The sequence below is a fragment of the Gambusia affinis genome, linkage group LG01, assembly GCF_019740435.1.
Source record: "Gambusia affinis linkage group LG01, SWU_Gaff_1.0, whole genome shotgun sequence".
NCBI classification, from domain to species: domain Eukaryota; kingdom Metazoa; phylum Chordata; class Actinopteri; order Cyprinodontiformes; family Poeciliidae; genus Gambusia; species Gambusia affinis.
In genome coordinates, this window is record NC_057868.1 from 41,488,105 (window position 1) to 41,506,628 (window position 18,524).

Below are 18,524 nucleotides of genomic sequence, written 5' to 3' on the forward strand. Positions count from 1 at the left end.
CGGGCCTAAATCCTCTGAGTGTCACTCCGAGCTGTCAGGGAGCCTCCAGCTCTTCTTCTTCTGCTGCTCCAGATGTTTCTCTGTTGGATCCGGTTAAACCCAGAGTTCTGCTTCAGAGGCTTTACTGACTCTCTGCTTCCCCCTGCTGGACACATTCAGAACTGCAGCTGGTTCGTCCCGGTCACGATAATCAGCAACAACCTTTAACATCAAGACACCGTCAAACAGCAGACCTAACGTTGTCCCGATGTACATGAACATGCATGTGGAGACAGTGGAGATGAAGAACTCCCCTCCAACAGCAGGAAACCTCCATCACGACCAGAACCGGGCTCAGAACTGGAGCAGAGACACAGCAACAGGCCAGGAGAACTTTCTAGAGCAGTGCTTTTCAATTCCAGTCCCTGTTCTGCATGTTTTAGATGTGCCTCTACACCAGAACAGCTGATTCAAATGATTGCATGACGTCTTCTGCAGCCATCAAGTCCTGCAGGAGCCTGTTAATCACCCAAAGATTCAATCCAGGTGTGGCAGAAGGAAAACACCTAAAACATGCAGGGAATTCCTGAGGACCGGAATTGAGAAACACTGTTCTAGGGTCATGGAAGGAAACCAACAGGCACAATGGTTCGGTGATGGCAGCATCATGCCAGCTGATGCCCTCCTCCAGGAAGCAGCCAGCCAATCAGAAGGCCAGACAGGGTGGAGAGAAAACGACCGACAGCAAAAAGCTAAATAATGTAGAAGAAAAAGAAAATGAGAAAAAGTGATTAATTCATCCTCCAGAAGCTACAGACATAACAGTAACCATGGTAACAGTAATGTCTTCTGGTCCCCCATCAGACCTACATTTGAAGGATCGGCTTGATCATAGATCCACTTAATCAATATTTCTTAATATTAATTTCTCCTCGGATATTTCAGCAGCCAAACCTGTCGATGACTTCATCAGGGACAAACGAACAGCTTGGAAAAAGGTTTCCGAAACATCACGACCCGAATAACAAAGGCAGTGATTTCAAACATGGCGGCCTGCTGGCCACGCAGGCGGATCAGCAGCAGCTGGGAGTCACGAGCAGAAACGGTCGTTTTTAATCCCAGGATGGATGGATGGATGTCAGCGCGTCTCATCTGACCCCAACACTCATTTAGAAAAGGGAACGTAATTCCATCCAGCATGGCGCATGCGCCTCACGCTCATAAAAAAACAAACATGGCGCCATTCGGCAGGGTTGCCAGATTTGACAGTTTTCAGTTCAAACACTATAAATTAGATTTTTTAAAAATCTACTCAACTGCAAATTCAGTCCAAATCTCAACCTCTAATAAAACTAAATGTTTTATCCATAAAACATCTTAGAATCATTTATCCATCCATCTTCTAACATCCTTTATCCAGTGGGGTCAGGAGGAGCTGCTGCCTCTCCAGCAAACGATTCGGGCGAGAGGCGGGGTCACCTGGACAGGGCAACACAGAGACAAACAACCATACACACACTGACACACACACCTAGATAGAGCCGGTCTGCTGCAACCTTTAGCTGTTTCTCCACTTCAACACACCTGAGTCCAATAATGAGGTCATTAGCAGAACTCTGGAGAACCGGCCGGTTCTCCAGATCCAGCTGTTGGATTCAGGTTGTTGGACCAGAGAGACTGTAGGAGCTGCAGCTCCCCCACACCCCCCCGGGTTTGGAGAGACCAGTTAACCTGACGGTCTTGTTTCTGGACTGTGGGATGAAACCAGAGAACCCAGCATGCAGAGACCCGGGCCGGGAATCAAACCCAGGACCTTCTTGCTGCAAGGCAACAGTGCTACCAACTGCACCACTGTGCAGCCCAGAATAATTTTTGAAAACAGTGAAAATGTATTTGCTGACTGCAGCGCTGCATCCTGGGAAATTTATGTCTGAAACAGAACCGGAAACAGAACCAGAGCTCCAGGTGGACGAAAGGTGTAATCATGATCATTTCTTTTTTGTTTTTGGTCGTAAATCTCAAGGTACAGTAGAGATTGAATTAATTTCTATAGATTTTACCGCTCTGTCTAAAGCTTCAGGAGAATCTCTGCTAAAAAAATTATATTAATTAAACACTATTTCTATTTTCTGTTCTATTTCTATTTTCGGGGCCTAATGTCAACGCCTACAGGTAATAATAATAATAATAATAATAATAATAATAATAATAATAATAATAATAATAATAATAATAATAATAATAATAATTAATAATAATAAATTAATTAATATTATAATTATTATTAATAATATTACTAATACCGTGATCCTGAAGACACCTTGATGGTGATGATGAAAATTTGCTATTATTATTATTATTATTATTATTATTATTATTATTATTATTATTATTTTATTATTATTATTATTATTATTCTGCTGTTTTGCGTCCCTCCGCAGTGAGGAGCTCCGGCCGCCAGGGGGCGCCTCGGCCGCACTTCTTTGTGTTCGGTTCTGCTCCCTGCAGAGGAAGAGGAGGATGAAGATGCGGTGAAAACAAAGAGAACTGCAGGTTCGGCTGTGGTTCGGAACCGGAGGATCGGAACACGTTGCGGCTGGAGCGGAGCAGCTGGACCGCCGAACCTTCTCATGGTAAGTCCGCGGAGTGACCCGGACATCTGCAGCCGAACCGAACCGAGCTGCAGTGAGAGAAATGAACCGAGCCTGGCTGGAGCAGTGTGGCCCCACAGTTCGTCTCGGTTCTGGTTGTGAGGCAGATCTGGACCTGATGGGGAACCGTCACTGATCCAGCAGAACCAGACAGAATCAGAACCCGATAGGTGAATGTTGAGGGCTGGATATGTTTACGGCTTTAGAACCTTCAGAACCCTATGGTTCCGGTTCTGGAAAACTTCCTCGGGCTTTTATTTTGAAGTTTTTGTTGTGTTTCAGTCTGAGGAGGCAGCAGGAGCCGAACCGGGTCCGGAGGAGGAGCAGCGGGGAGGAGGAGAGGTTGCTATGGAAACGCCCAGCGCTCCGGTTTACTGCGTGTGTCGGAAGCCAGATATCAACTGCTTCATGATGTAAGAACCTGTACCGACCAGCTGCAGGTCCAACTGGACCCGATCAGAACCTTGAGAAAGTATTCAGCCCTCTGCAGGTTCCTGATCCGATTAAACCGGATGGGCTCCCTGTGGGACACCACGGTTACCGGCTCGGTCAACCGGACCGGTACTGGAGGAGTCTGTAGTTCTCCACTGTCCCAGAACCAGAGGATCAGAACCTTTCTGGACCGGGAGGAATTCAGAAACTTGTAGATCCATCACAAGAAGAAACTTTACTCTAATGAAACAACCGGGTTCTTTACATGGACCAGAACCTCTACTGGGCCCAGACTGGCCTTGAATCCTCGGATCCAGAACACACCTGGATCCGGGCTGTGCAGCAACATGGAGTCTGGACCCAGGAGAGGTTCTGATCCACATAAACCGGTTCCGTTCAGTTCTGTTCAATCCGCTTCAATCCCAGTCCGTTTGTCTAGTCAAATCCGGTCCATTTGGCGAGATGTGAAAGCTAAACGACCTCTGACCTCTGGTCCTCCAAACCTCGGTCTGGGTTCGCAAAGTGGACCAGACCGCTCTAAAAGCAGGAAGTGGACTACAGTGCAGGGCATTCTGGGTAAATACAACCAAAGCTAACATGCTAGCCTAGCACTAGCAGCAGAAATGTCTCCTGGTGTTCAGCCAAAGACTAAAGAGAAATCCTCCAACACGAAAATCTGATGGCTGATGTAGCTCAGAAACACTTTCCCTCTGGATTTCCCTCATGGTTCTGAATGTCTTCTACTGGTACCGCAGACATTGTTCTGGTTCTGATGGATCACCGAATAAAACTGGTCTGAACACAAATGTTTATCTCTGTTGTGCACAACCAAGAAGTTTAGATGGTTCTGGTTGTCCCGTGTGTGTGTGTGTGTGTGTGTGTGTGTGTGTGTGTGTGTGTGTGTGTGTGTGTGTGTGTGTGTGTGTGTGTGTGTGTGTGTGTGCCTCAGAGGCTGCGACAGCTGCACGGAGTGGTTCCACGGTCAGTGCGTCGGCGTGTCGGAAAAAGCAGCCAAAGCCATCCGAGTTTGGTTCTGCCCGTCCTGTAGAGGTCAGTGTGGCGCAGTCCTGCCCCCTGCTGGCAGGAGCAGCACTTACAGCTGAGCGCTGTGTGTTTGCAGACAGAGACTCATCTCTGGAGATCAAATACCGTCAGAAAAAGAGCAAGGAGGCGGAGCCTGAGAGGGACGACAGAACGGATGGCGAGCGAAGCTCCGCCCTCCAGGCCAGCATCGAGCGGCGACGGGGTTCTCAGGTAGACGGTCCGCTGCTCTCTGGCTCCCCCTGGTGTTGTAGCCTCACCGTCGCCGCTGTCGCCCGCAGATCAAGCGTTCGGCCCGGATGTGTGGCGAATGCGACGCCTGCCTGAGGACGGAGGACTGCGCTCAATGCGACTTCTGCAAAGATATGAAGAAGTTCGGTGGTCCAAACAAGATCCGGCAGAAATGCCGCCTCCGGCAGTGCGAAGTCCGAGCTCGGGTACGTGGTTGGCATGGAAACCAGAGCTCTGCCTTTCAGATCTTCAGTTGTCCGCCTTAGTTCATCAACCAATCACAGCGTGATGTGTCAGTGGTGGGCGGAGCCACGTCCTCCCGTTCAACATGATGCTCTGATGATTTCTGTCTTTGAGCAGAAGATGCTTCGAGTTCGAGACGAGGAGATGAGTCGAAGTGGCAGCAGGGGGCGGGGCCTGTCCGCAAAGGGGGCGGGGCATCTTTCAGAAGATGATGAAGAAGAAGACGAGGATGAGGAAGGTTTCAGTGAGAGCGAACTGGAACTGTACCAGCAGTACAAAGCAGCTGGATACAGAGACCTGGTGAGTGACCAATCAGACATCAGGGATTCACCAACTGACCAATCATATGTCAGGCAGCAGCTTTCTGTCCCGTGATGCGGCTTCCTGCTGCAGGTGTGGCACAGCGAGGAGGAAGATGATGCTCAGTCAGACTCTCTGAGGAAGAAGGCGGTGAAGGTGAAACACGTGAAGAGACGAGACAAGAAACCGGAGAAAAAGGTGTAGCCTTTTGATCACATGATTCATTATGTCATCGATGACGTCACTAACGCACCTTTGTTCCTGCAGAAGTCCGTTTCTGTTCCCAAAGAGGAGGCGAAACCTCGGCGCCATAAGGTGAAGCAGCGCCACAGGGAACGTGTGCGGCACAGTGAGCGTGCAGGAGAGGGTGGGGCTAAAGAGGCGGGCGGGGCTTTGAGGCAGTGTCTGGGTCCGGGCTGTGTTGAACCGGCAAGATGTGGCTCCAAGTACTGCTCAGAGGACTGCGGCATGAAACTGGCAGCCAAGTGAGTGAGAGCTGAGCGCGAGCGCCGGTAGCCTGATAAGCAGCTAACTCTGTCTGTGATCGGCAGCCGCATCTATGAGATCCTCCCCCAGAGGATCCAGCAGTGGCAGCAGAGTCCCTGTGTCGCCGAGGAGATGGGGCGGAGACAGTTGGAGCGAATCAGGAAGGAGCAGCAGGCCGCCAGGCTCCGCCTTACGCTAATGGAGAAACGTTTCCATGAACTGGAAACCATCATCGCCAACGCCAAGCAGCAGCAGGTCCAACAAGATGAGGAGGTGAGATACGCCGAGAGACACAACGGTGTCCTCCGGCCCAGCTCTGACCCGTCCATGTCTGACCCGTCCCTCACTGTCTCCAGGTTGCTGAGGGAGACGGGGACGACACAGACCTGCAGATCTTCTGTGTGTCCTGCAGCCACCCCGTCAACCCCAAGGTGGCGCTGCGACACATGGAGAGGTGCTATGCTAAGGTGAGACTCCAGAGGCAGACATGTGCCTGTCTGAGGTTTTACACATGGTCCAGAAGTATTCATACCCTCAGAACATGTCCAGGGAGCAGAGCAGCTCCTCCAGGACGTTAACGGTCGTCCTCCTGTCTCACTGTGTCTCTGTCTGTCCAACAGTACGAGAGCCAGACCTCATTTGGCTCCATGTATCCGACTCGCATCGAAGGGTAAGACCACTGTACCGCCTCCAGTCTCATTACATTAATGTTGCCTCATGTCTCTCTCCCACATGTCCCTGTGTCTCTGCTGTCCTCGTGTCTCAGGGCCACCCGGCTATTCTGTGACGTCTACAACCCTCAGAGCAAGACATACTGCAAGCGGCTGCAGGTTCTGTGTCCAGAACATTCCAGAGATCCCAAGGTACGTCTACTCTGATGAAAACCTGGATGGTTGGATGGATGGTTGGATGGATGGTTGGTTGGATGGATGGTTGGATGGTTTATGGATGGTTGGATAGATGGATGGTTGGATGGTTTATGGATGGTTGGATAGATGGATGGTTGAATGGTTGGATGGATGGATGGATGGATGGTTGGATAGATGGATGGTTGGATGGATGGATGGTTGGATGGTTGGATAGATGGATGGTTGAATGGTTGGATGGATGGATGGTTGGATAGATGGATGGTTGAATGGTTGGATGGATGGATGGTTGGATGGATGGATGGTTGGATAGATGGATGGTTAGATAGATGGATGGTTGGATGGATGGATGGTTGGATGGTTGGATGGATGGATGGTTGAATGGTTGGATGGTTGGATAGATGGATGGTTGGATGGATGGTTGGTTGGATGGATGGTTGGATGGTTTATGGATGGTTGGATAGATGGATGGTTGAATGGTTGGATGGATGGATGGATGGTTGGATAGATGGATGGTTGGATGGATGGATGGTTGGATGGTTGTATGGTTGAATGGTTGGATGGATGGATGGTTGGATGGATGGATGGTTGGATGGTTGGATAGATGGATGGTTGGTTGGATGGTTGAATGGATGAATGGTTGGATGGTTGAATGGATGAATGGTTGGATGGTTGGATGGTTGAATGGTTGGATGGTTGGATAGATGGATGGTTGGTTGGATGGTTGAATGGATGAATGGTTGGATGGATGATTGGATAGATGGATGGATGGTTGAATGGATGGATGGTTGGATAGATGGATGGTTGAATGGTTGGATGGATGGATGGATGGTTGGATAGATGGATGGTTGGATGGTTGGATGGTTGAATGGTTGGATGGATGGATGGATGGATGGTTGGATAGATGGATGGTTGGTTGGATGGTTGAATGGATGAATGGTTGGATGGTTGAATGGATGAATGGTTGGATGGTTGGATGGTTGAATGGATGAATGGTTGGATGGTTGAATGGATGAATGGTTGGATGGATGATTGGATGGTTTATGGATGGTTGAATGGATGAATGGTTGGATGGATGATTGGATGGTTGAATGGTTGGATGGATGGATGGATGGTTGCATGGTTTATGTATGGGGTATTAAGGATCGGACCCAGTCTGGTGACGTTGCATTTCCGTCACCTGGAACCTGACGGTGATTGTCGTTGCCGTCCTCCACTGACATTTCTGCGTGTGAAACTTTGCTGTCGTAATGAAGATGCACTACAGGAGGGTTTGCAATGCAACACCAGAAAGTGGAACCTTGGTTGCTGTCACAAGACACTATGACCAATCATTCATTGGCTGACCAATGAGAGGAGCGTTGGCTCTTCAGTCTGTAACCAGTTTCAGCATGGAGGGACTCATCTTTGAAACTTTAAAAGTTCCATCCAATTTCACAAACATTCAATTTATAGGAGTCAAACAATCCGAGAACATGATTCACAACACAACCAGCATTGACAACTGCACCTTGTCTCTCTTGTTCTTCATTCCCTGTGTTTTGATCCAATTTTCCTGGACTGTTTTTCTTGGAGAGCACGACCAAGAGCGCATGACCCAAAAGCACGCACTGCAAAAGTGTGATGTGAAAGCTTTGGCCTGTGTGCGTGATATGAGAGACTTTGATCCGCCTCGACAGAGATGTCTTTCACCTGTCTCTGTTGTTCGTTGAGTCCATTACTGTCCTGGTTTTCTTTGTGAGCAGGAAACGGATCAGAACCAGGAGTGGAATCCTACCACAGTCAAGTCCTTGTTCCGATGGTTTCTGATGTTTCAGGTCCCGGCAGATGAGGTGTGCGGATGTCCTCTAGTCAAAGACGTCTTTGAGCCCACTGGAGAGTTCTGCCGGGTCTCCAAGAGGAAGTGCAACAAGCACTACTGCTGGGAGAAGCTGCGGCGGGCCGAGGTCGACCTGGAGCGAGTCCGAGTGGTAACCAAGTCCGAATGCACTGGAAAAGATCTGGAAACACTTCCTCCTGGGGATGTTCAGTTGAAACCAGTAGTTCTGTTGGGATCAGTGATGGGACTGATCTCACAGGCTGAACTCCTCTAAACACTTATTGTCCTCTCTGTCCTCTGTCTGTCCACCAGTGGTACAAGCTGGACGAATTGTTTGAGCAGGAGAGGAACCTGAGGACGGCGATGACCAACCGGGCTGGGCTGCTGGCGCTGATGCTGCACCAGACCATCCAGCATGACCCAATCACCACCGACCTGCGCTCTGCCAAGGACAGGTAGACGGCCGGACCGATGGACTTCTGGACCGATGGACTTCTGGACCGATGGACTTCTGGACCGATGGACTTCTGGACCGATGGCCTGTGTCCTGGAACAGTTTTAGTCGTTCTAAGAAGGCTGTCAGCAGCCAGGCTTCACTTCAAGAACCAGACAACCAGAACTGACCCGGATACATGATCAATCCAGAACTGGTAGGCAGACGGTTCTGGATTAACTCACAGAACTGGTTCTGGAGGCTCATTGGTTCTGGAGATACGAACCATCCTGGTCCACAAACTGCAGCTTGCACATAACCAGTTCTGGTGCTGACAGAAAGATTTTCACTACATTTTCACATAAAGTTAAATTTCTTGGATCCAGTTGATGTGGTACTGAATGTTCTGGGTCGGTACCGACCTGGAGCGACCCGTTAGAACCGGTCTGCAGCAGAATTTCCCTCTGTGGGACAATAAAGGTCATTTCCACAATCAGCAGGGGGCGATCAACACTACTGGGTTGCAGTCTGAATGGATCGGGTCAGAATCCAGAACCTGCAGCCGCTCCGTGTTTATCCCCTTGTCAGCTGCTCTGTAACCATGACAACATCCACTTAGCAAATAAAACGTCATAAAGTCGAAAACATCCAGCCGTACACATTTATATGGCCAGTTTTCGTGGCTGTTGGTTCTGTGGTTCTGGTTCTGGGTCACCTGGTTTTGTTGGTGCTGAAACTTCTTTGTGCTGCTGCCTAAACCTTAGGGGACCAAATTATCCATAATCCTCAGTCACGAACCCACCAAAAACGATCCGGGTTTTTACTGGGACCATAGCAAGATTGACTGATACCCTCAATGGAAAAAGCCAGCAGCCAATCAGAGAGCTCCATTGTTTTACTTCTGATTTTCACTTTTGGCATATTTGTGATTATAAAGTTTTTTGTGTTTTTTACGATGTCCATTTGTCATGGTCCAGATTCTCCTGCTGCTTCCTCCTGCCTCACAGGAAGTGATGCGTGACCAGAGTCTGGGTTTTTATTGGCTCAAATAAACCTGATCATGTTTTCATATCTGCTGCTGTAGTTTTCCTCAATTCCATGATCCTGCCTGTAATCCCAGATTTTAAATAATTATGTAAACAGGTATTTTCACTTAAAACACACAAGCAGTATTTTACTGCACCAATATGCTACAATTTTATGTATTTTTATGCAAATAAAAGACCAAAGTGTCATATTTTCTTTCATAAACTGTTAACTGGTTCGGAGATAACTTCATTCATTATCAGTTAAGGAAAATATATTTGTTTGAATATATTTTACATAATATATTTTATACATAATAAACATCATATCTAGAAAGTTAATATTTTGTGGCAAAGAAAATCTTAATGAAACAGTTTAAACTATTGGAGAAAATGGACACAAATTAATCTTAGCAAGGCTTCTGGTTTTATTTTATTAGTATTGAGTCTGAAACACGCCTGACTCTGTAACTTGGGCTGGAACCGTGCCCGGACCAAAATGGCGGTTGAGTCGACGGATCATTCAACTCAGGGCGTCCTTTCGTGTTTATATGACGTCATCTCAAAGCGCTAGTCGATATTGCATTCAGTTCGCGCTCAAACAAACAGAACCGTCCGGAACCAGCAGAACCAGGCGGGGAGTTCGGCTCGGATTCGTCGTTCTTTGATGCTCTCAGGAACCGGAAACCCGCCGGAAGTCTGAGTTTGACTCCCAGAAGAAGATAAAGCGGGTAAACAGATTAGTTCCGGTTCTGGTTCATGATTTATGGGATGAAAACAGGTTCGGATAGTGTTGGATCAGCAGGGTCCACATGAAGTTGAAAGAGTTCTGTTAGGATTATGATTATAAACTCTGTTTCGACAAGTTCTGAACCAAACCGGAGTCAGAATGTTTGTGCATCGGGACACTGAATCTAAAATAATTTTCATATCCAGATGAGAGATGGTTCTGCTCAACGAACCAGAACCATCAGACTGAGTAAATGTCTAACGGTTCTGGTTCTGGTTCTCAGTGACTGAATAATCCGGTTACTGTTTCATCTGGAGGCGGGTCGGGTTCGGAAACCTTTCCTACCTCTGAGCAGAGATCAGCTGGTTCTGGTTCTGTTCGGCTTGGTGGTTCGTGTACCGCTTGGATTCTGACTCTGACACGAAGACAATCCATTCAGGCTTAAACTTGCTTTCTAAGAGCAGAACCGGGTCCGGAACCAGAACCCGGTGTCCCTTCAGTTCTAAAATTTCTTTCGCTGCAGGTGGACCGGGTCAAACATGGCGTCCGGATCGGATCCTCCGGGATCCGGAGTGAAATCAGTCAGGAGGTCTCCACGCCTGTCACCTCAGGTCACACACACACACACACACAGTTTCTAAACCATGGTTCTGGTTCTGACTGGGTTTGTCCCAGAGTCTCTTTGGAAACGCTGAGGGATTACAGACTGTGTGTGTTTAAAGTTTGACCCACTGGGTCAGTAATTAATCTGATCACAACCTGTAGAACCTCCGTTAATGATTCACCTGAGCTGAAGAGCTGCAGGTCTGCTGCTGCTCGGGTGCGTCAGCTGCTGCTGTGGTTGCAGGCTGTCGGTGGAGTCAGCCTGCAGGAGGTGAAGAGGAGAGGACGGATGGAGAGGAGCCGAGAGGAAGAGGGTCTGAGTGGACGTCTGAAAACGCTGGTGAGACTCTCTGTGATTGGTTGGTTTGAACATCTGGTGGCGGGTCTGACACTCCTGCTAGCATCCCGATCACTCAGGAGTTCCTGGCAGGTTCTGGTCCAATAACGGTTCTGATCTGTGTCCAGGATCTGTGCAGCAGGTCTGCAGCCAGCGGAACCGGACTGGTTTACTCCCAGATCTTCACACAACACCAGAACCTCTGGGATATCAGGTAACGGATCTGGTTCTGGTTCCCTTCACCTGTTGGTTTAATTCAATCGAGGTCTCTGATTGGTTGTTGTCTTCCAGCCATGTGGAGAGTCCAGACAGAGTGACGGCCATCATGTCGGAGCTGCAGAGGAGGGAGCTGCTGAGCCTCTGCGTCACCGTGGAGGTCAGTCTGGACCCGACCTGCGCGGCCGCTGGCCGACCCGGTTCTGATCTCTGTGTTTGTCTTGTCTTTTAGCCCAGGGAAGCTGCAGAGGAGGAGCTGTTGCTGGCTCACACGTGAGTCGACCAATCAGAGAGCAGAAAGTCTGACTTCCTGTTTGTTTGTGTCGACTTCCTGTTTGCTGATGTTGCTGCAGGAAGCTTTATGTGGACACCATGAGGGCGACTCAGACGATGACCCAGACGGAGCTGCAGAGTCTGTCTGACGGATTTGATTCTGTCTACCTCCACCCTGTGAGAGCACACACACACACACACGCACTCACACACACACACGCACTCACACACACACCTACACACACACACACGCACACACACGCACGCACACACACACACATACCTGCTTTTTGTTTTTATTGTCTGAAAGCCAAAACCCATACTTCAGCTGTTGCTATGGAAACCACTAGAATAAGTCAGAAACATGGCTGCTGTTCTGTCTGAGGTCAGGTGTCAGTGACACATAGAGCATGTCTGAAGTTCATCTTGTGACCTACTTCCTGTTTGTGTGTGTGTGTTTGTTTGTTTGTGTGTGTGTTTGTATGTGTGTGTGTGTTTGTATGTGTGTGTTTGTGTGTGTGTGTGTGTGTGTGTGTGTGTGTGTGTTTGTTTGTGTGTGTGTGTGTGTGTGTGTGTGTGTGTTTGTTTGTTTGTGTGTGTGTTTGTGTGTGTGTGTTTGTGTGTGTGTGTGTGTGTGTGTGTGTGTGTGTGTGTGTGTGTGTGTGTGTGTGTGTGTGTGTGTGTGTGTGTGTGTGTGTGTGTGTGTCAGGAATCCTTCCAGGTTTGTGTGACGGCTGTTGGTTCAGTCCTGCAGCTAGTGGATCGGGTCCTGACCTCTGAAGTCAGGAACGGATTCGCTGTCATCAGGTAAACGCAGCCGCACCTGTTCCTGTCACCTGACCCAGAAGACACACCTGACCTCCTTCTTCTTCTTCTGCTGCTGCGGTCAGACCTCCAGGTCATCACGCACAGGCCGACCAGCCCAATGGCTTCTGTGTGTTCAACAACATGGCGGTTGCGGCTCGCTACGCTCAGAAACAGCACGCTGTCAACAGGTGAGGGACGTGAGCCGCAGCGGCGCCTCCTGCTGGTCGATCCCAGAACTTCAGCAGAAACAGATTACGGTCCAAAACAAACCCGAACAGACTCAGAACCTTTCTATGGATGAAACAGCTGCATATGCTCTTATTCTGAAAGGTTCTGAGGATGCTCTTATTTTGAAAGGGTTTTGAATATGTTCCTGTGTTTTCAGGGTTCTGATCGTAGACTGGGACGTCCATCATGGTCAGGGCATCCAGTACATGTTCCAGGAGGATCCCAGGTAAACAACAGGATGTCACTCCCTCATTTAAATCTGTCACTGATGTGTTAACGAGCTGTGAACCGTTAACGAGCTGTGAACCGTTAACGAGCTGTGAACCGTTAACGAGCTCTTGCAGCAGGACAGAAAGGTGAGAGCAGCCTCAGTTCATCACCTGTACCTGAGAGCTGTGGGGGCGGGGCCATCAGGAAATAAACACATACAGGGAACATTTCAAAATAAAATGCATAACTCTGAAGGGAGGTAAATCCTGTGTGTGTGTGTGTGTGTGTGTCAGTGTGCTGTACTTCAGCATCCACAGGTATGAGGGCGGAGCCTTCTGGCCTCACCTGCAGGAATCAGACTGCAGCTTTGTGGGCAGCGGGCGAGCTGAAGGGAGGAACATCAACCTGCCGTGGAACAAGGTGAGTCCGCTCCAGAACCGCTCCAGAACCGGAGCTGCTGACCCTGGATCAGTCCTCCTGAGGGAGCGCTTGTTTTCTGCACTGCTGGTTCTGACCCTCCTTCCTGTTTGTGTGTCAGACGGGGATGAGTGACGCTGATTACATCACCGCCTTCCAGCAGGTGCTGCTGCCGGTGGCCTGTGAGGTAACACACACACACACACACACACACACACACACTCACAGGGTGTGTTAGCCTGCAGTAACTGGTGTGTGTGTTTGCAGTTCCAGCCTCAGTTGGTTCTGGTCTCAGCTGGATTTGATGCTGCAGCTGGAGATCCGAAGGTAAAACTGACCTGAGAGCAGTCCCTCCGTCCTGTGGGTCACTTGACTCACTGTGTGTGTGTGTGTGTGTGTGTGTGTGTGTGTGTGTGTCCAGGGGGAGATGTGTGTGCGCCCTCAGTGTTTCCACATTCTGACCCACTTGTTGATGAGTTTGGCTGAAGGTCGGCTCATTCTCGCTCTCGAGGTAAATTTTCCACGTCAGACTCTTCGCACTAAAAACACGTGAAGCTCGCTAACTGTAAGTTAAGTCAGGTGCTGTTTCTGTTCAGGGAGGTTATGACCTTCAGGCGACAGCAGAGGGCGTCGCAGCCTGCGTCACAGCTCTGCTGGGCGGAGCCTGTCCTCTTCTGAACCCGCCCACTGCTCCCTGTGACAGGTAGCCCTGCTTTCTGATTGGAGGCTGAGATGGGGGGTTGTTTCTAGCTCAGCAGCTTAGCAGTGGTTGGTGCTGCACCATAGCACCAGATTCCGATAATAATATTGTGTTAGCATAGTTCTATAGCATTAGTCTCTGTGTTAGCCTCAGTTTAGCTTTAGCTTAAGCTAAATCTGTGGTTGGTATTTTCCTTTAGAGGTAGGTTCTCCCATAGACATGAATACATAGACGCCTCATGGAGCGGGTCGGCCCGATTCGTCACAGTGCCAGTAAGCTAACACCAGTAACTGGACCGTTCTACAAAGTGTTTTAAGTTAACGCCTGTCATTGACATATTTTCTCACACACACTAACATATTTAGTAATCCAATAAATGACTAAAGTCAGAGTTTCTAACTTTACGTATTCATGTCTTTGGGTTCTGCTAAGTAGTGTTAGCATAGCTCTTTAGCATTTGTGGAACTAATTTTTATGCTTAGTTCCATATGGTTAGCACATCTAGCATTTTAGTTAGCGGTGCTTGAGCATGTCCAGGAAGTGAAGAGCATTCCTGCTGGCTATGTATTTGTTGGGAGGTGGAGCTCCCAGTGCTCCCAGTGCTCCCAGTTTGTCTCCTGTTGACTCCTGTTTCTGTCTCCAGCGCCTTGCAGTCCATCTCTGGGACCGTTTCAGCGCTGTACCCACACTGGGCCTCGCTGCAGGTTCTGGCTGGTCCGGGTCCTGAGGGGCCCGTCGCCACATCAGCAGCCGATCACAGCAGCCCGACACCTGCTTCCATCAACACACGTGTTGCCACGACAACGGGTCTGGCTTACGACGAGAAGATGATGGAGCATGTGAACCTGTGGGACAGGTGAGTCGACCGCTGTGTGGCTGAACGTGGCCACTAGCATTAGCATGGTGCGGTGAACGTGTGAATTATTGCAGGCATCACCCTGAACAGCCTCAGAGGATTTCTAAGATCTTCTCCAAACATCAGCAGCAGGGATTGGTCACCCGTTGCCATCGGATACCCACCCGCCTGGCGACAGAGGAGGAGCTGGCCATGTGTCACAGGTGAGAGGTGAAAGGTCGCATGCCCAGCTGTCGCCACTGTGAGGGTTTACCTGTGTGTGTGTTGCAGCCTGCAGCACATTGAACTGATGAAGGTGACGGCAGAGATGAAACCCCGCGACCTTCACAGACTGGGAAACGAGTTCACCTCCATCTTCTTCAGTAACCAGAGCTTCCAGTGCGCCCAGTTGGCTGCAGGAAGCTGCTTCAACGTCGTGGACGCCATCCTGAGTGGCCAGGTAGGCCCGCAGGAGGTCCAGGGCAGGAGTCATCATCACCAGAAGACTTAAAATTATTAGAAAACAATTTTAAGGAGAGCAAACCGATTTAAAATCATTTCTTTATTTATAAAGTACATTCCTCATTTTAATTCTGAATTATTTTTCATGGAGTCCTGCCTTAAAATTAATTTTCTTTTTTAGGAACTATTAGATTCACACAAAGGTAAAAATAAATAGCAACAGTGGATTTTACAGTTAAAAAAAACTCCTACTCTGATTAAAGTAAGTAAATAATAAGAGGCTGTGCCCCCTGGTGGCTGGCTGTCTCCACTGCAGCTCAGTAACGGCGTGGCCATCGTCCGCCCTCCGGGTCACCACGCTGAGACAGATGCTCCCTGCGGTTTCTGTATCTTCAACACCGCTGCTCTCGCCGCTCGCTATGCCCAGAAAATCTCCCATGATCCTCAGCTGCGAGTGCTGATCCTTGACTGGGACGTTCACCATGGCAACGGGACGCAGCACATGTTTGAAGACGACGACAGGTGAGGAAGGAGAGCAGTGAGAGTGAGAGCGCAGCAACATGAATCTGATGTTCTGTCTCCATCTGCAGCGTTCTGTACATCTCTCTCCATCGCTATGACAACGGGACATTCTTCCCATTCTCAGAGGATGCCGCCGCCGCCAAGGTGGGCGTGGCCAAGGGGGCGGGCTTTAACGTGAATATAGCGTGGAGCGGCGGGCGAATGGGCGACTCCGATTACCTGGCAGCGTTTCATCACGTCGTCATGCCGATCGCTGCCGAGGTAATCAATCACAGAACTGTCGGTTATTGGTTAATCAATAACTTTTACTGTTGCAGGCGATTTATCTAATAGAAACTATCTGAAGGCCTCTGATTGGCTGCCTCCATGCGGTGTTCTTTGATTGGGCCGTTTTTCCTCTGCAGTTTAACCCTGGACTGGTTCTGGTGTCGGCCGGGTTCGACGCGGCCCGGGGAGATCCGCTGGGCGGATACCAGGTGACTCCTGAGGGATACGCCCACCTCACACACCTGCTGATGTCACTGGCTGGGGGGCGTGTCCTCATCATCCTGGAGGTGAGGCCTGACTGGCTGATGCTGCCTTGGTCCTGATTGGCTGATGCTCCTCTGCTCCTGATTGGCCGGTTTTCTTCACAGGGCGGTTATAACCTGACGTCCATCTCTGACTCCATGGCGATGTGCACCAGCGTGTTGCTAGGAGATGCTCCCCCCTCCCTGGCCACTCCCTTTCCTCCTCCCCATCACTGCGCTGTGGCAACAATCAGGGAAGTCATCCGACAGCACGCCCCCTACTGGCGTTCCCTGAGGATTACCGGTGAGTTTTGGACCGGGACCGGTTCTGGTACTGTATCCTTTTTGTAATCTGGTTCTGTCTGACTCGGTTCCTTTCAGTACCAGAGTCGGTGCAGTTGGCTCTCCCCTCCCCAAAGCATCGTGGGAAACGCAGTTCTCAAGGCAGGGTGTCAGACAAACAGCCGCTGCCCCCTGCTGGACAGGAGGTTGCTACGGTAACGCCCAGATTGAAAAAAGACTTCCCTCCAATTTGCATAGAGTCACATGACTTGTCTCGTCCAATCCGATGCAGGGTGTGGAGCAGCTCACTCAGGGATTGGCCAGTCTAGATATCTCTCAAGCCCCGCCCACTCCACAGGAACCGCCCACAATGGAGGTCAAAGGTGATGTGGAGTCTGAGTTGGAGAACAGCCAATCAGCAGAGAGCATGCAGACTCAGGTGAGTTCCTTAGATATGCCTCTCTCTGACCTCTACCTTCAAATCTGACCACTTCCTGTTTCCTGTCAGAGTGTTACCATGGCAGCATCAGAGTCAGACCCCAAAGGAGGAGCAGGGTCAGGCGAAGGGGCGGAGCCTACATCAGAGGGAGCCTGTGGTTGGTCGAAGCCTCAGGTGTCTCTAGAGTTGACGTGCAGCACTGAGATGGGCGGAGTCAGTAGATATTAGCTCACCTGCTAACCGTGCCCTTAATGAGTGTCCAGGTGTGACGTCCAACCTGTCCCTCCATTCCCAGGACACTCTCTACGTGGTGGACCCTCTGCCCTGGTGTCCTCACCTGGATGCCGTTAAGCCCCTCCCTCCATCAGGTGTTGACGTCTTCCAGCCGTGCAGCGACTGCAGTTCTGATGTGGAGAACTGGCTCTGCCTCACCTGCTATCAGGTGAGCCACTCCCCCTGCTCTCCCTGTCTCCAGGATGTGGTCCCTGTCTCACCTGTCCCCTCCCCTCCTCCAGGTGTGCTGCGGTCGCTACGTTAACGAGCACATGGTGACGCACAGCGCCGTGTCAGAGCATCCTGTGGTGCTCAGCTTCTCTGATTTGTCTGTTTGGTGCTACCTGTGTGAGTCCTACGTGCACCACCAGGTGAGGCGGCTGCGGGTCGGGCGCTGTCCGGTTCTGACGGGTCTATGGTACTGCTCATGTTCTGTTTGCTTCTGCTCAGGTTCTGTTCGAGGCCAAGAACGCCGCTCACTTCGCCAAGTTTGGAGAGGAAGTTCCTCCCTGGAGCTGAGCAGGCTGGTCGCCATGGAAACGGCTTCGCTTTTATCATTTTAGTGCAAATCGCTTCCTGATCTAAACATGCTTTTATTCTGAAAGTCCTACCCAAAGTCGGTTTTTGAAGGAACACTTCCTGGAAAAATTCTGACTTCCTGTGACATCACAAACCAATAATCTTGCTACAATGTGATTGGTTGGATTGGGAGATGATGTCACTCTAAAAAACAGCAACAGTCTGACCTGATTCTGATCCGGTTCTGACCTGATTCTGATCCGGTTCTGACCTGATTCTGATCCGGTTCTGACCTGATTCTGATCCGGTTCTGACCTGATTCTGATCCGGTTCTGACCTGATTCAGTTCGCCTCATTCATAAATCCAGCTATTTCATTTGCTTCTTGATCAGAACCGGGTCAGAACCGACCCTTTAATAAACAATATTTGAGGTAGAAATCTTTCCATTTGTTTTATTGATAATAAAAAGAATTTTTTTCTGATTGTCAGTTTAAAATTTTTTTACTGTCCGGTCTAGAGTACGGCAAGCCGTTTTAACATAAAATCAGTTTTCCCTGAAACCTTCGTTTTGATCTTCCTGATTGATTATTCCAGATCAAAATGGAGTCTGGATTCTTCTCTTCCATAAATACAAAATAATATGTTCATATTGTAA

The 18,524-nt window shown here is 49.6% G+C and overlaps 2 protein-coding genes across 3 annotated transcripts; both read left to right on the forward strand.

Annotated features, from left to right (window-relative positions):
• The first annotated feature begins 2,424 nt into the window (after positions 1-2,424).
• Positions 2,425-9,728, forward strand: cxxc1a (CXXC finger protein 1a). Of its 2 annotated transcripts, none has more exons than XM_044134668.1 (14): positions 2,425-2,612; positions 2,913-3,043; positions 4,012-4,112; positions 4,183-4,316; positions 4,385-4,540; positions 4,695-4,877; positions 4,971-5,075; positions 5,145-5,362; positions 5,429-5,636; positions 5,720-5,830; positions 5,984-6,033; positions 6,130-6,226; positions 8,047-8,199; positions 8,361-9,728. In XM_044134668.1, the coding sequence occupies exons 1-14, from the start codon at positions 2,610-2,612 to the stop codon at positions 8,505-8,507; spliced, it is 1,797 nt and encodes a 598-aa protein (XP_043990603.1). In that variant the 5' UTR covers positions 2,425-2,609; the 3' UTR covers positions 8,508-9,728. The 2 variants fall into 2 exon arrangements, with proteins under 2 accessions (XP_043990603.1, XP_043990531.1); XM_044134596.1 differs by lacking the exon at positions 2,425-2,612 and adding an exon at positions 2,648-2,800.
• Positions 9,729-10,268: 540 nt separating this feature from the next.
• Positions 10,269-18,311, forward strand: hdac6 (histone deacetylase 6). Its single transcript, XM_044134465.1, has 28 exons — positions 10,269-10,287; positions 10,760-10,847; positions 11,084-11,179; positions 11,305-11,390; positions 11,468-11,552; positions 11,625-11,665; positions 11,746-11,842; positions 12,375-12,472; positions 12,556-12,660; positions 12,858-12,926; positions 13,204-13,330; positions 13,449-13,514; positions 13,595-13,654; positions 13,749-13,838; positions 13,924-14,030; positions 14,671-14,883; positions 14,958-15,086; positions 15,154-15,322; positions 15,641-15,846; positions 15,915-16,107; positions 16,251-16,400; positions 16,482-16,659; positions 16,737-16,852; positions 16,924-17,076; positions 17,146-17,289; positions 17,372-17,518; positions 17,592-17,720; positions 17,800-18,311. Exons 2-28 carry the CDS (start codon positions 10,776-10,778, stop codon positions 17,866-17,868), a joined length of 3,195 nt encoding a protein of 1,064 aa, XP_043990400.1. The 5' UTR covers positions 10,269-10,287; positions 10,760-10,775; the 3' UTR covers positions 17,869-18,311.
• The last annotated feature ends 213 nt before the right edge of the window (positions 18,312-18,524 follow it).